The sequence below is a fragment of the Oncorhynchus clarkii genome, chromosome 6 (genome assembly GCF_045791955.1).
Source record: "Oncorhynchus clarkii lewisi isolate Uvic-CL-2024 chromosome 6, UVic_Ocla_1.0, whole genome shotgun sequence".
NCBI classification, from domain to species: domain Eukaryota; kingdom Metazoa; phylum Chordata; class Actinopteri; order Salmoniformes; family Salmonidae; genus Oncorhynchus; species Oncorhynchus clarkii.
This window is the reverse complement of record NC_092152.1, coordinates 2900877-2922428: the sequence shown is the minus strand read 5'-3', so window position 1 is coordinate 2922428 and position 21552 is coordinate 2900877. Positions and strand designations below refer to the sequence as shown.

Here is a 21552-nt window from a genome sequence, read left to right as displayed (position 1 = left end):
GTGGTGTGGTTTAATATGTCAGTCCAGTGTGGTTTAATATGTCAGTCCAGTGGTGTGGTTTAATATGTCAGTCCAGCGGTGTGGTTTAATATGTCAGTCCAGTGGTGTGGTTTAATATGTCAGTCCAGCGGTGTGGTTTAATATGTCAGTCCAGTGGTGTGGTTTAATATGTCAGTCCAGTGTGGTTTAATGTCAGTCCAGTAGTGTGGTTCAATATGTCAGTCCAGTAGTGTGGTTTAATATGTCAGTCCAGCGGTGTGGTTTAATATATCAGTCCAGTGTGGTTTAATATGTCAGTCCAGTGTGGTTTAATATATCAGTCCAGTGGTGTGGTTTAATATGTCAGTCCAGTGGTGTGGTTTAATATGTCAGTCCAGTGTGGTTTAATATGTCAGTCCAGTGTGGTTTAATATGTCAGTCCAGTGGTGTGGTTTAATATGTCAGTCCAGTGGTGTGGTTTAATATGTCAGTCCAGTGTGGTTTAATATGTCAGTCCAGTGTGGTTTAATATATCAGTCCAGTGGTGTGGTTTAATATGTCAGTCCAGCGGTGTGGTTTAATATATCAGTCCAGTGGTGTGGTTTAATATGTCAGTCCAGTGTGGTTTAATATGTCAGTCCAGTGTGGTTTAATATGTCAGTCCAGTGGTGTGGTTTAATATGACAGTCCAGTGTGGTTTAATATGTCAGTCCAGTGTGGTTTAATATATCAGTCCAGTGGTGTGGTTTAATATGTCAGTCCAGCGGTGTGGTTTAATATGTCAGTCCAGTGGTGTGGTTTAATATGTCAGTCCAGTGTGGTTTAATATGTCAGTCCAGTGGTGTGGTTTAATATGTCAGTCCAGTGGTGTGGTTTAATATGTCAGTCCAGTGGTGTGGTTTAATATGTCAGTCCAGCGGTGTGGTTTAATATGTCAGTCCAGTGGTGTGGTTTAATATGTCAGTCCAGTGTGGTTTAATATGTCAGTCCAGTGGTGTGGTTTAATATGTCAGTCCAGCGGTGTGGTTTAATATGTCAGTCCAGTGTGGTTTAATATGTCAGTCCAGTGGTGTGGTTTAATATGTCAGTCCAGCGGTGTGGTTTAATATGTCAGTCCAGCGGTGTGGTTTAATATGTCAGTCCAGTGTGGTTTAATATGTCAGTCCAGTGGTGTGGTTTAATATGTCAGTCCAGTGTGGTTTAATATGTCAGTCCAGCGGTGTGGTTTAATATGTCAGTCCAGTGTGGTTTAATATGTCAGTCCAGTGGTGTGGTTTAATATGTCAGTCCAGTGGTGTGGTTTAATATGTCAGTCCAGTGTGGTTTAATATGTCAGTCCAGTGTGGTTTAATATGTCAGTCCAGAGGTGTGGTTTAATATGTCAGTCCAGTGGTGTGGTTTAATATGTCAGTCCAGCGGTGTGGTTTAATATGTCAGTCCAGTGTGGTTTAATATGTCAGTCCAGTGGTGTGGTTTAATATGTCAGTCCAGTGGTGAAGTTTAATATGTCAGTCCAGCGGTGTGGTTTAATATGTCAGTCCAGTGTGGTTTAATATGTCAGTCCAGTGGTGTGGTTTAATATGTCAGTCCAGTGTGGTTTAATATGTCAGTCCAGTGGTGTGGTTTAATATGTCAGTCCAGTGTGGTTTAATATGTCAGTCCAGTGGTGTGGTTGAATATGTCAGTCCAGTGTGGTTTAATATATCAGTCCAGTGGTGTGGTTTAATATGTCAGTCCAGTGGTGTGGTTTAATATGTCAGTCCAGTAGTGTGGTTTAATATGTCAGTCCAGCGTGGTTTAATATGTCAGTCCAGTGTGGTTTAATATGTCAGTCCAGTGGTGTGGTTGAATATGTCAGTCCAGTGTGGTTTAATATATCAGTCCAGTGGTGTGGTTTAATATGTCAGTCCAGTGGTGTGGTTTAATATGTCAGTCCAGTAGTGTGGTTTAATATGTCAGTCCAGCGTGGTTTAATATGTCAGTCCAGTGTGGTTTAATATGTCAGTCCAGTGTGGTTTAATATGTCAGTCCAGTGTGGTTTAATATGTCAGTCCAGTGGTGTGGTTTAATATGTCAGTCCAGTGTGGTTTAATATGTCAGTCCAGCGGTGTGGTTTAATATGTCAGTCCAGTGTGGTTTAATATATCAGTCCAGTGGTGTGGTTTAATATGTCAGTCCAGCGTGGTTTAATATGTCAGTCCAGTGGTGTGGTTTAATATGTCAGTCCAGCGTGGTTTAATATGTCAGTCCAGTGGTGTGGTTTAATATGTCAGTCCAGCGGTGTGGTTTAATATGTCAGTCCAGTGTGGTTTAATATGTCAGTCCAGTGGTGTGGTTTAATATGTCAGTCCAGCGGTGTGGTTTAATATGTCAGTCCAGTGGTGTGGTTTAATATGTCAGTCCAGTGTGGTTTAATGTCAGTCCAGTAGTGTGGTTCAATATGTCAGTCCAGTAGTGTGGTTTAATATGTCAGTCCAGTGGTGTGGTTTAATATGTCAGTCCAGTATGGTTTAATATGTCAGTCCAGTGTGGTTTAATATGTCAGTCCAGTGTGGTTTAATATGTCAGTCCAGCGGTGTGGTTTAATATGTCAGTCCAGTGGTGTGGTTTAATATGTCAGTCCAGTGTGGTTTAATATGTCAGTCCAGCGGTGTGGTTTAATATGTCAGTCCAGCAGTGTGGTTTAATATGTCAGTCCAGTGTGGTTTAATGTCAGTCCAGCAGTGTGGTTTAATATGTCAGTCCAGTGGTGTGGTTTAATATGTCGCTGTCACGCCCTGACCTTTGAGAGACGTTTTATTTCTCTATTTGGTCAGGTCAGGGTGTGATGTGGGGTGGGCATTCTATGTTTTGTTTTCTATGTGTCTTTATTTCTATGTTTTGGCCGGGTATGGTTCTCAATCAGGAACAGCTGTCTATCATTGTCTCTGATTGGGAACCATACTTAGGTAGCCCTTTTTCCCTCCTTTCAGTGTGGGTAGGTCATTTCCTTTGTGGCACTTAGCCCTGTAAGCTTCACGGTTGTGTCGTTGTGTCGTTGTGTCGTTGTGTCGTTGTGTCGTTGTGTCGTTGTGTCGTTGTGTCGTTGTGTCGTTCGTTCGCGACATTTTAAAATAAAATAAAAGGTACGCTCACCACGCTTTGGTCTACTTCCAACGACACCCGTGACAGTCGCTGCATGCAGACAGTCAAGTGGTATGGTTGTGTGTGTGTGTGTGTGTGTGTGTGTGTGTGTGTGTGTGGTACCTGGTCCATTCAGGTACTGTGTCAGAGAGCAGTGAAGACGCACGATCACCGGCTCCCTGCGGATCACGTCCCATGCCAGGGCTATTTCCTCCTGATGAAAGCAAAACAGGATAATACGACGCAGCACACAATATTCAGGGACCCATTTCAGCTTGATCGCTACTATCATAACATGTCCTACCACTCCTGAAATACAACTTCTACGTTTCTAAACTAAGTATTCAAAGCATAAACAATCTCAGACATTTTTGTTTCACCCACCCGCTATGCCCTTTCTGTCAGATATTACAGACACGATGATACGCTACTACATTACCAGTAAATCAGAACAAATCTTACCGGCCCATCTTCCATTGCGTTAGGAGATGGAATGCAAGGCAATGAGAATGGCATAAATGGCATACTTACATCTAGGAAACTGACATCGATGTGCAGATCAATGTCCACGTCATCAATCGCACCGTATTCCCTACAGAATATAAAATATATGACCATGTTACTGTTTCCATACATCATTACTGTTTCCATTCATCAGAACACATTACTGTTTCCATTCATCAGAACACATTACTGTTTCCATTCATCATTACTGTTTCCATTCATCAGAACACATTACTGTTTCCATTCATCATTACTGTTTCCATTCATCAGAACACATTACAGTTTCCATTCATCTGAACACATCACTGTTTCCATTCATCATTACTGTTTCCATACATCAGAACACATTACTGTTTCCATTCATCATTACTGTTTCCATTCATCAGAACACATTACTGTTTCCATTCATCATTACTGTTTCCATTCATCAGAACACATTTCTGTTTCCATTCATCATTACTGTTTCCATTCATCAGAACACATTACTGTTTCCATTCATCATTACTGTTTCCATTCATTCTACCCTTTAAATATCTACCATTTAAAAATCTACCATTTAAAAATCCACCCTTTAATATATCTACCCTTTAATCTTTCACTACCCTTTAATATATCACTACCCTTTAATATATCACCACCCTTTAATATATCACTACCCTTTAATATATCACCACCCTTTAAAATATCACTACCCTTTAATATATCACCACCCTTTAATATTTCACTACCCTTTAATATATCACCACCCTTTAATATATCACTACCCTTTAATATATCTACCCTTTAATATATCACCACCCTTTAATATATCACTACCCTTTAATATATCACCACCCTTTAATATATCACCACCCTTTAATATATCTACCCTTTAATATATCACTACCCTTTAATATATCACCACCCTTTAATATATCACTACCCTTTAATATATCACCACCCTTTAATATATCACTACCCTCTAATATATCACCACCCTTTAATATATCACTACCCTTTAATATATCACCACCCTTTAATATATCACCACCCTTTAATATATCTACCCTTTAATATATCACTACCCTTTAATATATCACCACCCTTTAATATATCACTACCCTTTAATATATCACCACCCTTTAATATATCACTACCCTCTAATATATCACCACCCTTTAATATATCACTACCCTTTAATATATCACCACCCTTTAATATATCACTACCCTTTAATATATCACCACCCTTTAATATATCACTACCCTCTAATATATCACCACCCTTTAATATATCACTACCCTTTAATATATCACTACCCTCTAATATATCACTACCCTTTAATATATCACCACCCTTTAATATATCACCACCCTTTAATATATCACCACCCTTTAATATATCACCACCCTTTAATATATCACCACCCTTTAATATATCACTACCCTTTAATATATCACCACCCTTTAATATATCACTACCCTTTAATATATCACCACCCTTTAATATATCACTACCCTTTAATATATCTACCCTTTAATATATCACCACCCTTTAATATATCACTACCCTTTAATATATCACCACCCTTTAATATATCACCACCCTTTAATATATCTACCCTTTAATATATCTACCCTTTAATATATCACCACCCTTTAATATATCACCACCCTTTAATATATCACCACCCTTTAATATATCACTACCCTCTAATATATCACCACCCTTTAATATATCACCACCCTTTAATATATCACTACCCTTTAATATATCACCACCCTTTAATATATCACCACCCTTTAATATATCTACCCTTTAATATATCTACCCTTTAATATATCACCACCCTTTAATATATCACCACCCTTTAATATATCACCACCCTTTAATATATCACTACCCTCTAATATATCACCACCCTTTAATATATCACCACCCTTTAATATATCACCACCCTTTAATATATCACTACCCTTTAATATATCACCACCCTTTAATATATCACTACCCTTTAATATATCACTACCCTTTAATATATCACCACCCTTTAATATATCACCACCCTTTAATATATCACTACCCTTTATTATATCACTACCCTTTAATATATCACCACCCTTTAATATATCACCACCCTTTAATATATCACCACCCTTTAATATATCACCACCCTTTAATATATCACCACCCTTTAATATTTCACTACCCTTTAATATATCACCACCCTTTAATATATCACCACCCTTTAATATATCACCACCCTTTAATATATCACCACCCTTTAATATATCACTACCCTCTAATATATCACCACCCTTTAATATATCACCACCCTTTAATATATCACCACCCTTTAATATATCACCACCCTTTAATATATCACCACCCTTTAATATATCACCACCCTTTAATATATCACTACCCTCTAATATATCACCACCCTTTAATATATCACCACCCTTTAATATATCACTACCCTTTAATATATCACCACCCTTTAATATATCACCACCCTTTAATATATCACTACCCTTTAATATATCACCACCCTTTAATATATCACTACCCTTTAACATATCACCACCCTTTAATATATCACCACCCTTTAATATATCACCACCCTTTAATATATCACTACCCTTTAATATATCACCACCCTTTAATATATCACTACCCTTTAATATATCACTACCCTTTAATATATCACCACCCTTTAATATATCACTACCCTTTAATATATCACCACCCTTTAATATATCACTACCCTTTAATATATCACTACCCTTTAATATATCTACCCTTTAATATATCACCACCCTTTAATATATCACCACCCTTTAATATATCACTACCCTTTAATATATCACCACCCTTTAATATATCACTACCCTCTAATATATCACCACCCTTTAATATATCACTACCCTTTAATATATCACCACCCTTTAATATATCACCACCCTTTAATATATCACTACCCTCTAATATATCACCACCCTTTAATATATCACCACCCTTTAATATATCACCACCCTTTAATATATCACTACCCTCTAATATATCACCACCCTTTAATATATCACCACCCTTTAACATATCACCACCCTTTAATATATCACTACCCTCTAATATATCACCACCCTTTAATATATCACCACCCTTTAATATATCACTACCCTCTAATATATCACCACCCTTTAATATATCACCACCCTTTAATATATCACTACCCTCTAATATATCACCACCCTTTAATATATCACTACCCTTTAATATATCACTACCCTTTAATATATCACCACCCTTTAATATATCACTACCCTCTAATATATCACCACCCTTTAATATATCACCACCCTTTAATATATCACTACCCTTTAATATATCACCACCCTTTAATATATCACTACCCTTTAATATATCTACCCTTTAATATATCACCACCCTTTAATATATCACTACCCTTTAATATATCACTACCCTTTAATATATCACCACCCTTTAATATATCACCACCCTTTAATATATCACCACCCTTTAATATATCACTACCCTTTAATATATCACCACCCTTTAATATATCACCACCCTTTAATATATCACCACCCTTTAATATATCTACCCTTTAATATATCACCACCCTTTAATATATCACTACCCTTTAATATATCACCACCCTTTAATATATCACCACCCTTTAATATATCACCACCCTTTAATATATCACTACCCTTTAATATATCACCACCCTTTAATATATCACCACCCTTTAATATATCACCACCCTTTAATATATCACCACCCTTTAACATATCTACCCTTTAATATATCACCACCCTTTAATATATCACCACCCTTTAATATATCACCACCCTTTAATATATCACCACCCTTTAACATATCTACCCTTTAATATATCACCACCCTTTAATATATCACCACCCTTTAATATATCACCACCCTTTAATATATCACCACCCTTTAATATATCACCACCCTTTAATATATCACCACCCTTTAATATATCACTACCCTTTAATATATCACCACCCTTTAATATATCACTACCCTCTAATATATCACCACCCTTTAATATATCACTACCCTTTAATATATCACCACCCTTTAATATATCACTACCCTTTAATATATCACCACCCTTTAATATATCACTACCCTTTAATATATCACTACCCTTTAATATATCACCACCCTTTAATATATCACCACCCTTTAATATATCACTACCCTTTAATATATCACCACCCTTTAATATATCACCACCCTTTAATATATCACTACCCTTTAATATATCACCACCCTTTAATATATCACCACCCTTTAATATATCACTACCCTTTAATATATCACTACCCTTTAATATATCACCACCCTTTAATATATCACTACCCTTTAATATATCACTACCCTTTAATATATCTACCCTTTAATATATCACCACCCTTTAATATATCACTACCCTTTAATATATCACTACCCTTTAATATATCACCACCCTTTAATATATCACTACCCTTTAATATATCACCACCCTTTAATATATCACTACCCTTTAATATATCACCACCCTTTAATATATCACCACCCTTTAATATATCACCACCCTTTAATATATCACCACCCTTTAATATATCACTACCCTTTAATATATCACCACCCTTTAATATATCACCACCCTTTAATATATCACTACCCTTTAATATATCACCACCCTTTAATATATCACCACCCTTTAATATATCACTACCCTTTAATATATCACTACCCTTTAATATATCACCACCCTTTAATATATCACTACCCTTTAATATATCACTACCCTTTAATATATCTACCCTTTAATATATCACCACCCTTTAATATATCACTACCCTTTAATATATCACCACCCTTTAATATATCACCACCCTTTAATATATCACCACCCTTTAATATATCACTACCCTTTAATATATCACTACCCTTTAATATATCACCACCCTTTAATATATCACTACCCTTTAATATATCACCACCCTTTAATATATCACCACCCTTTAATATATCACCACCCTTTAATATATCACCACCCTTTAATATATCACTACCCTTTAATATATCACCACCCTTTAATATATCACTACCCTCTAATATATCACCACCCTTTAATATATCACTACCCTTTAATATATCACCACCCTTTAATATATCACTACCCTTTAATATATCACCACCCTTTAATATATCACTACCCTTTAATATATCACTACCCTTTAATATATCACCACCCTTTAATATATCACTACCCTTTAATATATCACCACCCTTTAATATATCACCACCCTTTAATATATCACTACCCTTTAATATATCACCACCCTTTAATATATCACCACCCTTTAATATATCACTACCCTTTAATATATCACTACCCTTTAATATATCACCACCCTTTAATATATCACTACCCTTTAATATATCACCACCCTTTAATATATCACCACCCTTTAATATATCACTACCCTTTAATATATCACCACCCTTTAATATATCACTACCCTTTAATATATCACCACCCTTTAATATATCACCACCCTTTAATATATCACCACCCTTTAATATATCACCACCCTTTAATATATCACTACCCTTTAATATATCACTACCCTTTAATATACCACTACCCTTTAATATATCACCACCCTTTAATATATCACTACCCTTTAATATATCACCACCCTTTAATATATCACTACCCTTTAATATATCACTACCCTTTAATATATCACTACCCTTTAATATATCACCACCCTTTAATATATCACTACCCTCTAATATATCACCACCCTTTAATATATCACCACCCTTTAATATATCACCACCCTTTAATATATCACCACCCTTTAATATATCACTACCCTTTAATATATCACCACCCTTTAATATATCACTACCCTCTAATATATCACCACCCTTTAATATATCACTACCCTCTAATATATCACCACCCTTTAATATATCACCACCCTTTAATATATCACCACCCTTTAATATATCACTACCCTTTAATATATCACCACCCTTTAATATATCACTACCCTTTAATATATCACTACCCTTTAATATATCACTACCCTTTAATATATCACCACCCTTTAATATATCACCACCCTTTAATATATCACTACCCTTTAATATATCACCACCCTTTAATATATCACCACCCTTTAATATATCACCACCCTTTATTATATCACTACCCTTTAATATATCACTACCCTCTAATATATCACTACCCTTTAATATATCACCACCCTTTAATATATCACCACCCTTTAATATATCTACCCTTTAATATATCTACCCCACACACTCTCTAACACTGACACACAGATTCAAATACACACACTCACACCACCATTCACACTGACACACACACATACAGACACACACACACAGAGACACACGTTGACACAAACACACACACTTACGCCACCATCCACACTGAGTCACACACACACACACAGTATTGTACAGCTAACCTTGTGGGGACACACAATTCAGTCCCATTCAAAATCCTATTTTCCTTAACCTTAACCCTAATCCTAAACCTGACCCTAGCTCCTAACCCTAACTCCTAACCCTTAACGTAATTCTAACCTTAACCCTAAACCCCCTAGAAATAGCATTTGATCTCGTGGAGACTAACAAAATCTCACCGGGTTGGTCAAATTTTTGTTTGTTTACTATTCTTGTGGGGAATTCTGGTCTCCACAAGAATAGTTAAACAAGTCCACTGACACATCACCATCCACACTGACCCACATGTGGGATCTAACAGTTACCAATTATTATTATAATAAGAAAATATATATATATATATATATAATCTTTATTTCAACTAGGCATGTCAGTTTAAGAAACAAATTCTTATTTTCAATGACGGCCTAGGAACAGTTGGGTTAACTGCCTTGATCAAGGGCAGAACGACAGATTTTTACCTTGTCAGCTCGGGGATTCGATCTTGAAAGCTTTAAGTTACAAGGCCAACGCTCTAACCATTTAGAGATCATGAGAGGTGCGTGTGTGTGTGTGTGTGTGTTCGTGCGTGCGTGCGTGTGTGCGTGCGCGCGTGTGTGTGTGTGTGTACAGTGGTTCCTAAATTAAAGGTTTTGACTTCGTCACTGAGATAGATTGTGGTATAGTGTGATACACTGTGTCGGTCGCAAGAGAGTTGGAACGCTGTTGGGTTCGGTGAAAAGCGTTGGTACCCAGGCGCTAATGTGTCTCTCTTCTCACTGAATGAATGACGTCAATTGAAGAAAGTGTGATAGAAACCAGAAATAAACGGATTATCGAGCACTTCACAACTGAATGATGAAGAGGAAGAAGAAGAGGGTTAATTGAAAGTAGAACAATAGTTTAAGAATTGCTCTTCCTTTGTCCAGTATACACACCCAGAAAAAAATACACTTTTTTTCTACTTGGTCAGAAGAAGCTGTTACTGGACTGTACTGACTAAAACAGTTGTTAACCTTTAAGGTTTATATTCTAAGTGAAACAAAAATGTTCAGTAATATTCCATGATGTTCTTAAAAATATATATGTGTTGACTGAATATACGCGAGTCGTGTCTGCTAAATGAAGAAGTTGACGGAACAGCAATCATAGCCTCGGGCTACTGAGCACAAATAAATACAACTCAAAACGACAGCATCAAACGAAGCAGACAATGTGGAGTGGGTCTTTGCTGATGTGAAAAAGAAGCTGAATGAAAGCGAACCCCACAGGCCAGCCGTCTGAATTGGCCTCATTTATACACCTTTGTAGATACGGATGGGGGAAAAGGTTTCCCGTATTTTCAAGACCTGCGCTATTGAAATGTTTTTTTGTTATGTGTTACCTTTACTAGTGGAATGTTACAGAAAGAATAATGGGGTGGTAGAGAGTCAGGCAGAATGGAGGGAATAGATAACAACAGAGAGAATCATGGGGTGGTAGAGAGTCAGGTAGAATGGAGGGAATAGATAACAACAACAGAGAGAATCATGGGGTGGTAGAGAGTCAGGTAGAATGGAGGGAATAGATAACAACAACAGAGAGAATCATGGGGTGGTAGAGAGTCAGGCAGAATGGAGGGAATAGATAACAACAACAGAGAGAATCGTGGGGTGGTAGAGAGTCAGGCAGAATGGAGGGAATAGATAACAACAACAGAGAGAATCATAGGGTGGTAGAGAGTCGGGCAGAATGGAGGGAATCATGGGGTGGTAGAGAGTCAGGCAGAATGGAGGAAATAGATAACAACAACAACAGAGAGAATCATGGGGTGGTAGAGAGTCAGGCAGAATGGAGGGAATCATGGGGAGGTCTATCAGCAGGACATTATACCCTTGATGGTCTATCAGCAGGACATTATACCCCTGGTGGTCTATCAGCAGGACATTATACCCCTGATGGTCTATCAGCAGGACAATAAACCCTTGATGGTCTATCAGCAGGACATTATACCCCTGATAGTCTACCAGCAGGACATTATAACCTTGATGGTCTATCAGCAGGACATTATAACCTTGATGGTCTATCAGCAGGACATTATAACCTTGATGGTCTATCAGCAGGACATTATACCCTTGATGGTCTATCAGCAGGACATTATACCCTTAACCAATCAGCTTTCAGGATTAGACCCACCCGTTGTATAATTTATTTATTATAATCCACGTAATAATTCACAAGAGATGAACTGTAGCGAGAGGAGAGAGACCGCTTATCTGTAATTTGTAATCTGCTATGTATCTAGCAATAGCAATCTGCTAGCAAATCAACCTTATAATATGTGATGATTTATAGTGCCTTCAGCAAATATGAATTCCCCTTGACATTTACCACATGTGGTTGTGTTACAGCCTGAATTTAAAATGAATTACATTGAGATTTGTTGTCACTGGCCTAAACACACAACACCCCATAATTTCAAAGTGGAATTATGTTTTTTGAAATTTGTACAAATTTATTTAAAAATTAAAAGCTGAAATGTCTTGAGTCAATAAGTATTCAACTACTTTGTTATGGCAAGCCTAAATAAGTTCAGGAGTAAAAATTTGCTTAACAAGTCACATAATACATTGCATCACTCTGTGTACAATAATAGTGTTTAACCTGATTTTTGAATTACTACCTCATCTCTGTACCCCACACATACAATTATCTGTAAGGTTCCTCAGTCAGGCAGCGAATTTCAAACACAGATTCAACCACAAAGACCAGGGAGGTTTTCCAATGCCTCGAAAAGAAGGGCAGTGATTGGTAGATGGGTGACAATTTAAAAAAGCAGAGATTGAATATGCTGTTGAGCATGCTGAATTTATTAATTAGTCTTTGGACAGTTTGCTTTGCTGCGTGCGGCCAGTCATCTGGACGAGGAAGCGAGTGCAGCATACGTATAGGTTTTAAACATCTGAATGAATGTGTTTAACCTGCTGAATGAATGATATTGGAATGTTACCGAATAAATAACAACAATAAAAATAAGCATTTGGTGGAATCTCGATATAAAGCATTTCCCTCACTTTACAGCATTTCCCTCACTTTTACAGCATTTCCCTCACTTTTCAGCATTTCCCTCACTTTACAGCGTTTCCATCACTTTTCAGCATTTCTCTCACTTTACAGCATTTCCTTTACTCAGACAACAACAAATGTGCAAAACTAGCCCAATTAGCAATTTGGGCATCTTCTTTGTGCACGGTGCTGAAGTATATAATGGTTGTCAGTTGAAACCCATATGGCGCTGGGAACTGGAGAACGGTCAACAAAATTAAATGTGGAGGGGGGGGAGGGGGTTCTCTGCTCGGCCTCTAAAGCCGAGGTTTAATAAATGGAGTAGAAGTGTTCAAAGATGCCCCCTGGTGGTTTGCACTAGTAATGCACATTACCATTCCACAGTAAAACGCATGCTATACCGTAGTATGAAGCAACTTTTATTTGAGTCTCACTCACTCACTCTCTCACTCTCTCTCACTCTCTCACTCACTCTCTCTGTCTCTGTGATTTACAACTCAGAACGTACAGGGAGCTGACAAACACAAACCTGAACATTTCCTTTACCTTTCTCTCTACCATCAGCACTTTTGAACCTCACCCAATGTATACACACACACACACACACACACACACACACACACAGAAGGACCATTCTCCAGCACATAATTTTCCATGAAGAAGCATTTTACTTACATGCTTACACTGCAATAGCAAAAAAACATACACGTCAGGTCCATGTGGGTGCTGACAGAGAGATATTCTATGAATAAAGACTATTTTAATCTCCCCTGTGATGTAACCAAACTCTATTGTAAATACTGAAGGTATTTTCTTTAAAATCAAAATGTCTTGATTTAGCCTGAGGAAGGTATAAAGTCAAAAATCCTCTGGCGACACAGAAATGTAAAGTCGTGTATCGTCTGCGTAGCAGGGAAAATCAAAGCTGTGCTTTCTGATAACACTGCCAAGGGGTAACATATGTAAACCCGAACAGTAACGGAACCAAAACTGAACCTTGTGGAGCGCCAAATGAGATGTACATAACTCAGAGAAAATGCATAACAATAAAAAACAACTCTTGACCGGTTAAATAGGTCCTAAACTAATTTAGAACTGGACCGGAGAGGCCAACCCACCTCTCCAGTCTGTCCAGAAGGACATCATGATCAACAGTGTCGAATGCAGCCCTTAATAAATCCAAGAGTACAAGGACAGAGAGCTGTTTGGCATCTGTGTTGGCTCTAAGACCATTCACCACTTTAACTAAGACTATGTCTGTGCTGTGGTGGGCACGAAAACCAGATTGAAATTTTTCAAAAATACAGTTGGCACTTCAAAAAATTATTTTGCTGTTTGAAAACCAATTTCCCCAGAATTTTTCTTTAGGAATGGAAGGTTGGAACTTAAGGGGTTTCACCATAGTAGTTTAGTGCAGTGGGGAAAGTGCCTGTGAACAGGAAGTGATTAACAATAAAAAGCCAGACTCATTGGACAACATACCAAACTACCAATAATCCAATGTCATGTTCCCTCAAACGATGCCAAGGAGGAAGACAAAGAGCTGCTCTATAACAATAGAGAAGTAGATTAGACGCCTGCTCAAGACCTGCTCTTCGTCATCGGAGACCTGAATGGAAAGGTTGGCACTGACCACACCATCTTACGAGAGAACAATGGGGAAGCATGGCTGTGGAGAGATTAATGACAACGGTGAAAGACTGGCAACATTCTGCGTCACAAATAACCTGATGATTAGTGGCAGCCTGTTTCCTCACAAGAAAATCCACAAGCTGACATGGTACTCTCCTACTGGAAGAGACAAGAACCAGATTGACCTGATGATCAAAGGCAAGTGAAGACGCTCGCTGAGAGAAGTCAAGGTGTGAAGGGAGGCAGATGTTACCAGTGACCACCATCTTGTGACTGCCGACATCACACTAAAGCTGAAACGTTCAAGACCACCGACAAAAGGAACAACAAGATTTGATGTTGGCATGCTGAGGGGCCAAACCATCAAGCCCTTTCAAACAACACAGAAGAAGGCAACTGAGGGGAATATAGACAGGAAGTGGGAGAAAGTAGTTCAAGCTTACAGTGAAAGTGGCAAGAAAACCATCAGACAAAGAAGAAGAAGGCAACGCAAATCATGGATCAACCCAGAAACATGGAAAATAATCAAGGAATGGATCACCCAAGTAACATGGGAAATGATTGATGAAAGGATCACCCAAGTAACATGGGAAATGATTGATGAATGGATCACCCAAGTAACATGGGAAATGATTGATGAATGGATCACCCAAGTAACATGGGAAATGATTGATAAATGGATCACCCCAGAAACATGGGAAATGATTGATGAATGGATCACCCAAGTAACATGGGAAATGATTGATAAATGGATCACCCCAGAAACATGGGAAATGACAGAGGGGGAAAAAACAGATACCAAATCACAAAGGCTGAAACAGAAACTGGAGGAGCAGTACAGAAAAATCAACACACAAGTCAAAAGACTAGTAAGAAGAGACAACAGGGCCTACCTGGAGGAGAAACAACAAGGTCTACCTGGAGGAGAAACAACAAGGTCTACCTGGAGGAGAAACAACAAGGTCTACCTGGAGGAGAAACAACAAGGTCTACCTGGAGGAGAAACAACAAGGTCTACCTGGAGGAGAAACAACAGGGCCTACCTGGAGGAGAAACAACAAGGTCTACCTGGAGGAGAAACAACAAGGTCTACCTGGAGGAGAAACAACAAGGTCTACCTGGAGGAGAAACAACAAGGTCTACCTGGAGGAGAAACAACAAGGTCTACCTGGAGGAGAAACAACAAGGTCTACCTGGAGGAGAAACAACAAGGTCTACCTGGAGGAGAAACAACAAGGTCTACCTGGAGGAGAAACAACAAGGTCTACCTGGAGGAGAGACAACAGGGCCTACCTGGAGGAGAGACAACAGGGCCTACCTGGAGGAGAAACAACAAGGTCTACCTGGAGGAGAAACAACAAGGTCTACCTGGAGGAGAAACAACAAGGCCTACCTGGAGGAGAGACAACAGGGCCTACCTGGAGGAGAGACAACAGGGCCTACCTGGAGGAGAAACAACAAGGTCTACCTGGAGGAGAAACAACAAGGTCTACCTGGAGGAGAAACAACAAGGTCTACCTGGAGGAGAAACAACAAGGTCTACCTGGAGGAGAAACAACAAGGCCTACCTGGAGGAGAGACAACAGGGCCTACCTGGAGGAGAGACAACGGGGCCTACCTGGAGGAGAGACAACGGGGCCTACCTGGAGGGGAGACAACGGGGCCTACCTGGAGGGGAGACAACAAGGTCTACCTGGAGGAGAAACAACAAGGCCTACCTAGACGAGAAACAACAGGGCCTACCTGGAGAAGAGACAACAGGGCCTACCTGGAGAAGAGACAACAGGGCCTACCTGGAGGAGAAACAACAAGGCCTACCTGGAGGAGAGACAACAGGGCCTACCTGGAGGAGAAACAACAAGGTCTACCTGGAGGAGAAACAACAAGGTCTACCTGGAGGAGAAACAACAAGGTCTACCTGGAGGAGAAACAACAAGGCCTACCTGGAGGAGAGACAACAGGGCCTACCTGGAGGAGAAACAACAAGGTCTACCTGGAGGAGAAACAACAAGGCCTACCTGGAGGAGAAACAACAAGGCCTACCTGGAGGAGAAACAACAAGGTCTACCTGGAGGAGAAACAACAAGGCCTACCTGGAGGAGAGACAACAGGGCCTACCTGGAGGAGAAACAACAAGGCCTACCTGGAGGAGAAACAACAAGGCCTACCTGGAGGAGAAACAACAAGGCCTACCTGGAGGAGAGACAACAGGGCCTACCTGGAGGAGAGACAACAGGGCCTACCTGGAGGAGAAACAACAAGGCCTACCTGGAGGAGAGACAACAAGGTCTACCTGGAGGAGAAACAACAAGGTCTACCTGGAGGAGAAACAACAAGGTCTACCTGGAGGAGAAACAACAAGGTCTACCTGGAGGAGAAACAACAAGGTCTACCTGGAGGAGAAACAACAAGGCCTACCTGGAGGAGAGACAACAGGGCCTACCTGGAGGAGAGACAACAGGGCCTACCTGGAGGAGAAACAACAAGGTCTACCTGGAGGAGAAACAACAAGGTCTACCTGGAGGAGAAACAACAAGGTCTACCTGGAGGAGAAACAACAAGGTCTACCTGGAGGAGAAACAACAAGGCCTACCTGGAGGAGAGACAACAGGGCCTACCTGGAGGAGAGACAACGGGGCCTACCTGGAGGAGAGACAACGGGGCCTACCTGGAGGGGAGACAACGGGGCCTACCTGGAGGGGAGACAACAAGGTCTACCTGGAGGAGAAACAACAAGGCCTACCTAGACGAGAAACAACAAGGTCTACCTGGAGGAGAAACAACAAGGCCTACCTGGAGGAGAGACAACAGGGCCTACCTGGAGGAGAGACAACAGGGCCTACCTGGAGGAGAAACAACAAGGTCTACCTGGAGGAGAAACAACAAGGCCTACCTGGAGGAGAGACAACAGGGCCTACCTGGAGGAGAGACAACGGGGCCTACCTGGAGGAGAGACAACGGGGCCTACCTGGAGGGGAGACAACGGGGCCTACCTGGAGGGGAGACAACAAGGTCTACCTGGAGGAGAAACAACAAGGCCTACCTAGACGAGAAACAACAAGGTCTACCTGGAGGAGAAACAACAAGGCCTACCTGGAGGAGAGACAACAGGGCCTACCTGGAGGAGAGACAACAGGGACTACCTGGAGGAGAAACAACAAGGTCTACCTGGAGGAGAAACAACAAGGTCTACCTGGAGGAGAAACAACAAGGTCTACCTGGAGGAGAAACAACAAGGTCTACCTGGAGGAGAAACAACAAGGCCTACCTGGAGGAGAGACAACAGGGCCTACCTGGAGGAGAGACAACGGGGCCTACCTGGAGGGGAGACAACGGGGCCTACCTGGAGGGGAGACAACGGGGCCTACCTGGAGGGGAGACAACAAGGTCTACCTGGAGGAGAAACAACAAGGCCTACCTAGACGAGAAACAACAGGGCCTACCTGGAGAAGAGACAACAGGGCCTACCTGGAGAAGAGACAACAGGGCCTACCTGGAGGAGAAACAACAAGGCCTACCTGGAGGAGAGACAACAGGGCCTACCTGGAGGAGAAACAACAAGGTCTACCTGGTCTACCTGGAGGAAACAACAAGGTCTACCTGGAGGAGAAACAACAAGGTCTACCTGGAGGAGAAACAACAAGGTCTACCTGGAGGAGAAACAACAAGGCCTACCTGGAGGAGAAACAACAAGGCCTACCTGGAGGAGAGACAACAGGGCCTACCTGGAGGAGAAACAACAAGGTCTACCTGGAGGAGAAACAACAAGGCCTACCTGGAGGAGAAACAACAAGGCCTACCTGGAGGAGAAACAACAAGGTCTACCTGGAGGAGAAACAACAAGGCCTACCTGGAGGAGAGACAACAGGGCCTACCTGGAGGAGAAACAACAAGGCCTACCTGGAGGAGAAACAACAAGGCCTACCTGGAGGAGAAACAACAAGGCCTACCTGGAGGAGAGACAACAGGGCCTACCTGGAGGAGAGACAACAGGGCCTACCTGGAGGAGAAACAACAAGGTCTACCTGGAGGAGAGACAACAAGGTCTACCTGGAGGAGAAACAACAAGGTCTACCTGGAGGAGAAACAACAAGGTCTACCTGGAGGAGAAACAACAAGGTCTACCTGGAGGAGAAACAACAAGGTCTACCTGGAGGAGAAACAACAAGGCCTACCTGGAGGAGAGACAACAGGGCCTACCTGGAGGAGAGACAACAGGGCCTACCTGGAGGAGAAACAACAAGGTCTACCTGGAGGAGAAACAACAAGGTCTACCTGGAGGAGAAACAACAAGGTCTACCTGGAGGAGAAACAACAAGGTCTACCTGGAGGAGAAACAACAAGGCCTACCTGGAGGAGAGACAACAGGGCCTACCTGGAGGAGAGACAACGGGGCCTACCTGGAGGAGAGACAACGGGGCCTACCTGGAGGGGAGACAACGGGGCCTACCTGGAGGGGAGACAACAAGGTCTACCTGGAGGAGAAACAACAAGGCCTACCTAGACGAGAAACAACAGGGCCTACCTGGAGAAGAGACAACAGGGCCTACCTGGAGAAGAGACAACAGGGCCTACCTGGAGGAGAGACAACAGGGCCTACCTGAAGGAGAGACAACAGGGCCTACCTGGAGGAGAGACAACAGGGCCTACCTGAAGGAGAGACAACAGGGCCTACCTAGAGGAGAGACAACAGGGCCTACCTAGAGGAGAGACAACAGGGCCTACCTAGAGGAGAGACAACAGGGCCTAACCTAACATGAGGCAGAAAATTCAAGTCAAATACTCAAGTCAAAGACAAGCAAGGCAATCTCCTGACTACAGAAAATGAACAGAAAGCAAGATGGACAGAACATTTCAGAGAGGTCCTCAACAGAGAACCCTATGTGGATCCAATTGACACACCTGAAGCTGCTCCAGAAGATCTAGACGTAAACACCGACCCACCAACCAAAGAAGAAATAATAACTACCATCAAGTCACTAAAGAATGGGAAAGCTCCAGGTCCTGATAACCTCAACGCAGACCTGTTCAAAATCCATCCAGTATTGGTCTGCAAACATCCTTCTTCTTCTCTTCACTGACATCTGGATGGAGGGAAAGAAACCTTCAGACTGGACCAAGAGGGTCATCATACGGGTGCATAAGAGGGACACACCTTCCGATTGCAACACCTGGACGGGCGTTACACTTTTATCCATTCACAGCAAGATTTTTTTTTTTGCAAGATTATTGTACAACGGATGTCTTCAGCTGTAGACAAAGTGCTTAGGAATGAACAAGTGGTTTTTGGGGAGGAAGGAGCTGTACAGACCAGATCTTCACCCTCAGGAGCATCATTGAGCAATTTAGTGAGTGGCAATGAAAACTCTTCATCAACTCTACTGACTTCCAGAAGGCTGAAAACTCTTCATCAACTTTACTGATCTCCAGAAGGTTGAAAACTCTTCATCAACTTTACTGACTTCCAGAAGGCTGAAAACTCTTCATCAACTTTACTGACTTCCAGAGGGCTGAAAACTGTTCATCAACTTTACTGACTTCCAGAAGGCTGAAAACTCTTCATCAACTTTACTGACTTCCAGAGGGCTGAAAACTGTTCATCAACTTTACTGACTTCCAGAAGGCTGAAAACTGTTCATCAACTTTACTGACTTCCAGAGGGCTGAAAACTGTTCATCAACTTTACTGACTTCCAGAAGGCTGAAAACTGTTCATCAACTTTACTGACTTCTAGAAGGCTGAAAACTCTTCATCAACTTTACTGATCTCCAGAAGGCTGAAAACTCTTCATCAACTTTACTGACTTCCAGAAGGCTTTTGACAGTATTCACCACGAAAGCCTTTGGAAGATCTTAAGAATTTATGGAATCCCCACCCATGCTGTTAACATCATAAAACAGTTCTACAGCAACTGTTCGGGCACTGTGGGAACGAGCAACATGAGCTTTGCTTTTAAGTCTGGAGTTCGACAAGGTTGTGTGATGACAGCCTTACTCTTCAACCTGGCAATAGACGGGGTCAACAAAAGAAGATAAGGCAAGAGGAACAGGATGGACCTTGTATTGTACTCTAGAATATATTGACTCAGGCAAGAGGAATAGGATAGACCTTGTATTGTACTCTAGAAGACATTGACTCAGGCAAGAGGAACAGGATGGACCTTGTATTGTACTCTAGAAGCCATTGACTCAGGCAAGAGGAATAGGATGGACCTTGTATTGTACTCTAGAAGACATTGACTCAGGCAAGAGGAACAGGATGGACCTTGTATTGTACTCTAGAAGACCTTGACTCCGGCAAGAGGAATAGGATGGACCTTGTATTGTACTCTAGAAGACCTTGACTCCGGCAAGAGGAACAGGATGGACCTTGTATTGTACTCTAGAAGACCTTGACTCCGGCAAGAGGAACAGGATGGACCTTGTATTGTACTCTAGAAGACATTGACTCAGGCAAGGTAACCTGTCTAAATGACTATCGCTCCAAAGCACTCACATATGAAGCTATGAAATGATTTGAAAAGCTGGTCATGGCACACATCAACAACATAATCCCAGAAACCCTAGACCCAGTCCAATTTGAATCCCGCCCCAACAGATCCACAGATGAAGCCAGCTCTATTGCACTCCACACTGCCCTTTATTCCTAGTTACATGCACATATCTACCTCAATTACCCCGTACCCCTGCACATCGACTCGGTACTGGTACCCCGTGTGTATAGCCAAACTATCGTTACTCATTGTGTATTTATTATGACGTGTTTTAC

The 21552-nt window shown here is 41.0% G+C and overlaps 1 protein-coding gene across 1 annotated transcript in view; it reads right to left on the bottom strand.

Annotated features, from left to right (window-relative positions):
- LOC139410557 (protein mono-ADP-ribosyltransferase PARP8-like) overlaps positions 1–21552 on the bottom strand; it is a 102699-nt gene that overhangs the window by 45022 nt on the left and 36125 nt on the right. The window contains exons 8-9 of the mRNA XM_071155846.1: positions 3634–3694; positions 3226–3316 (exon numbers count right to left, since the gene is read on the bottom strand). Coding sequence (XP_071011947.1) covers positions 3226–3316; positions 3634–3694 — 152 coding nt within the window. The remainder of the gene's footprint in view (positions 1–3225; positions 3317–3633; positions 3695–21552) is intronic.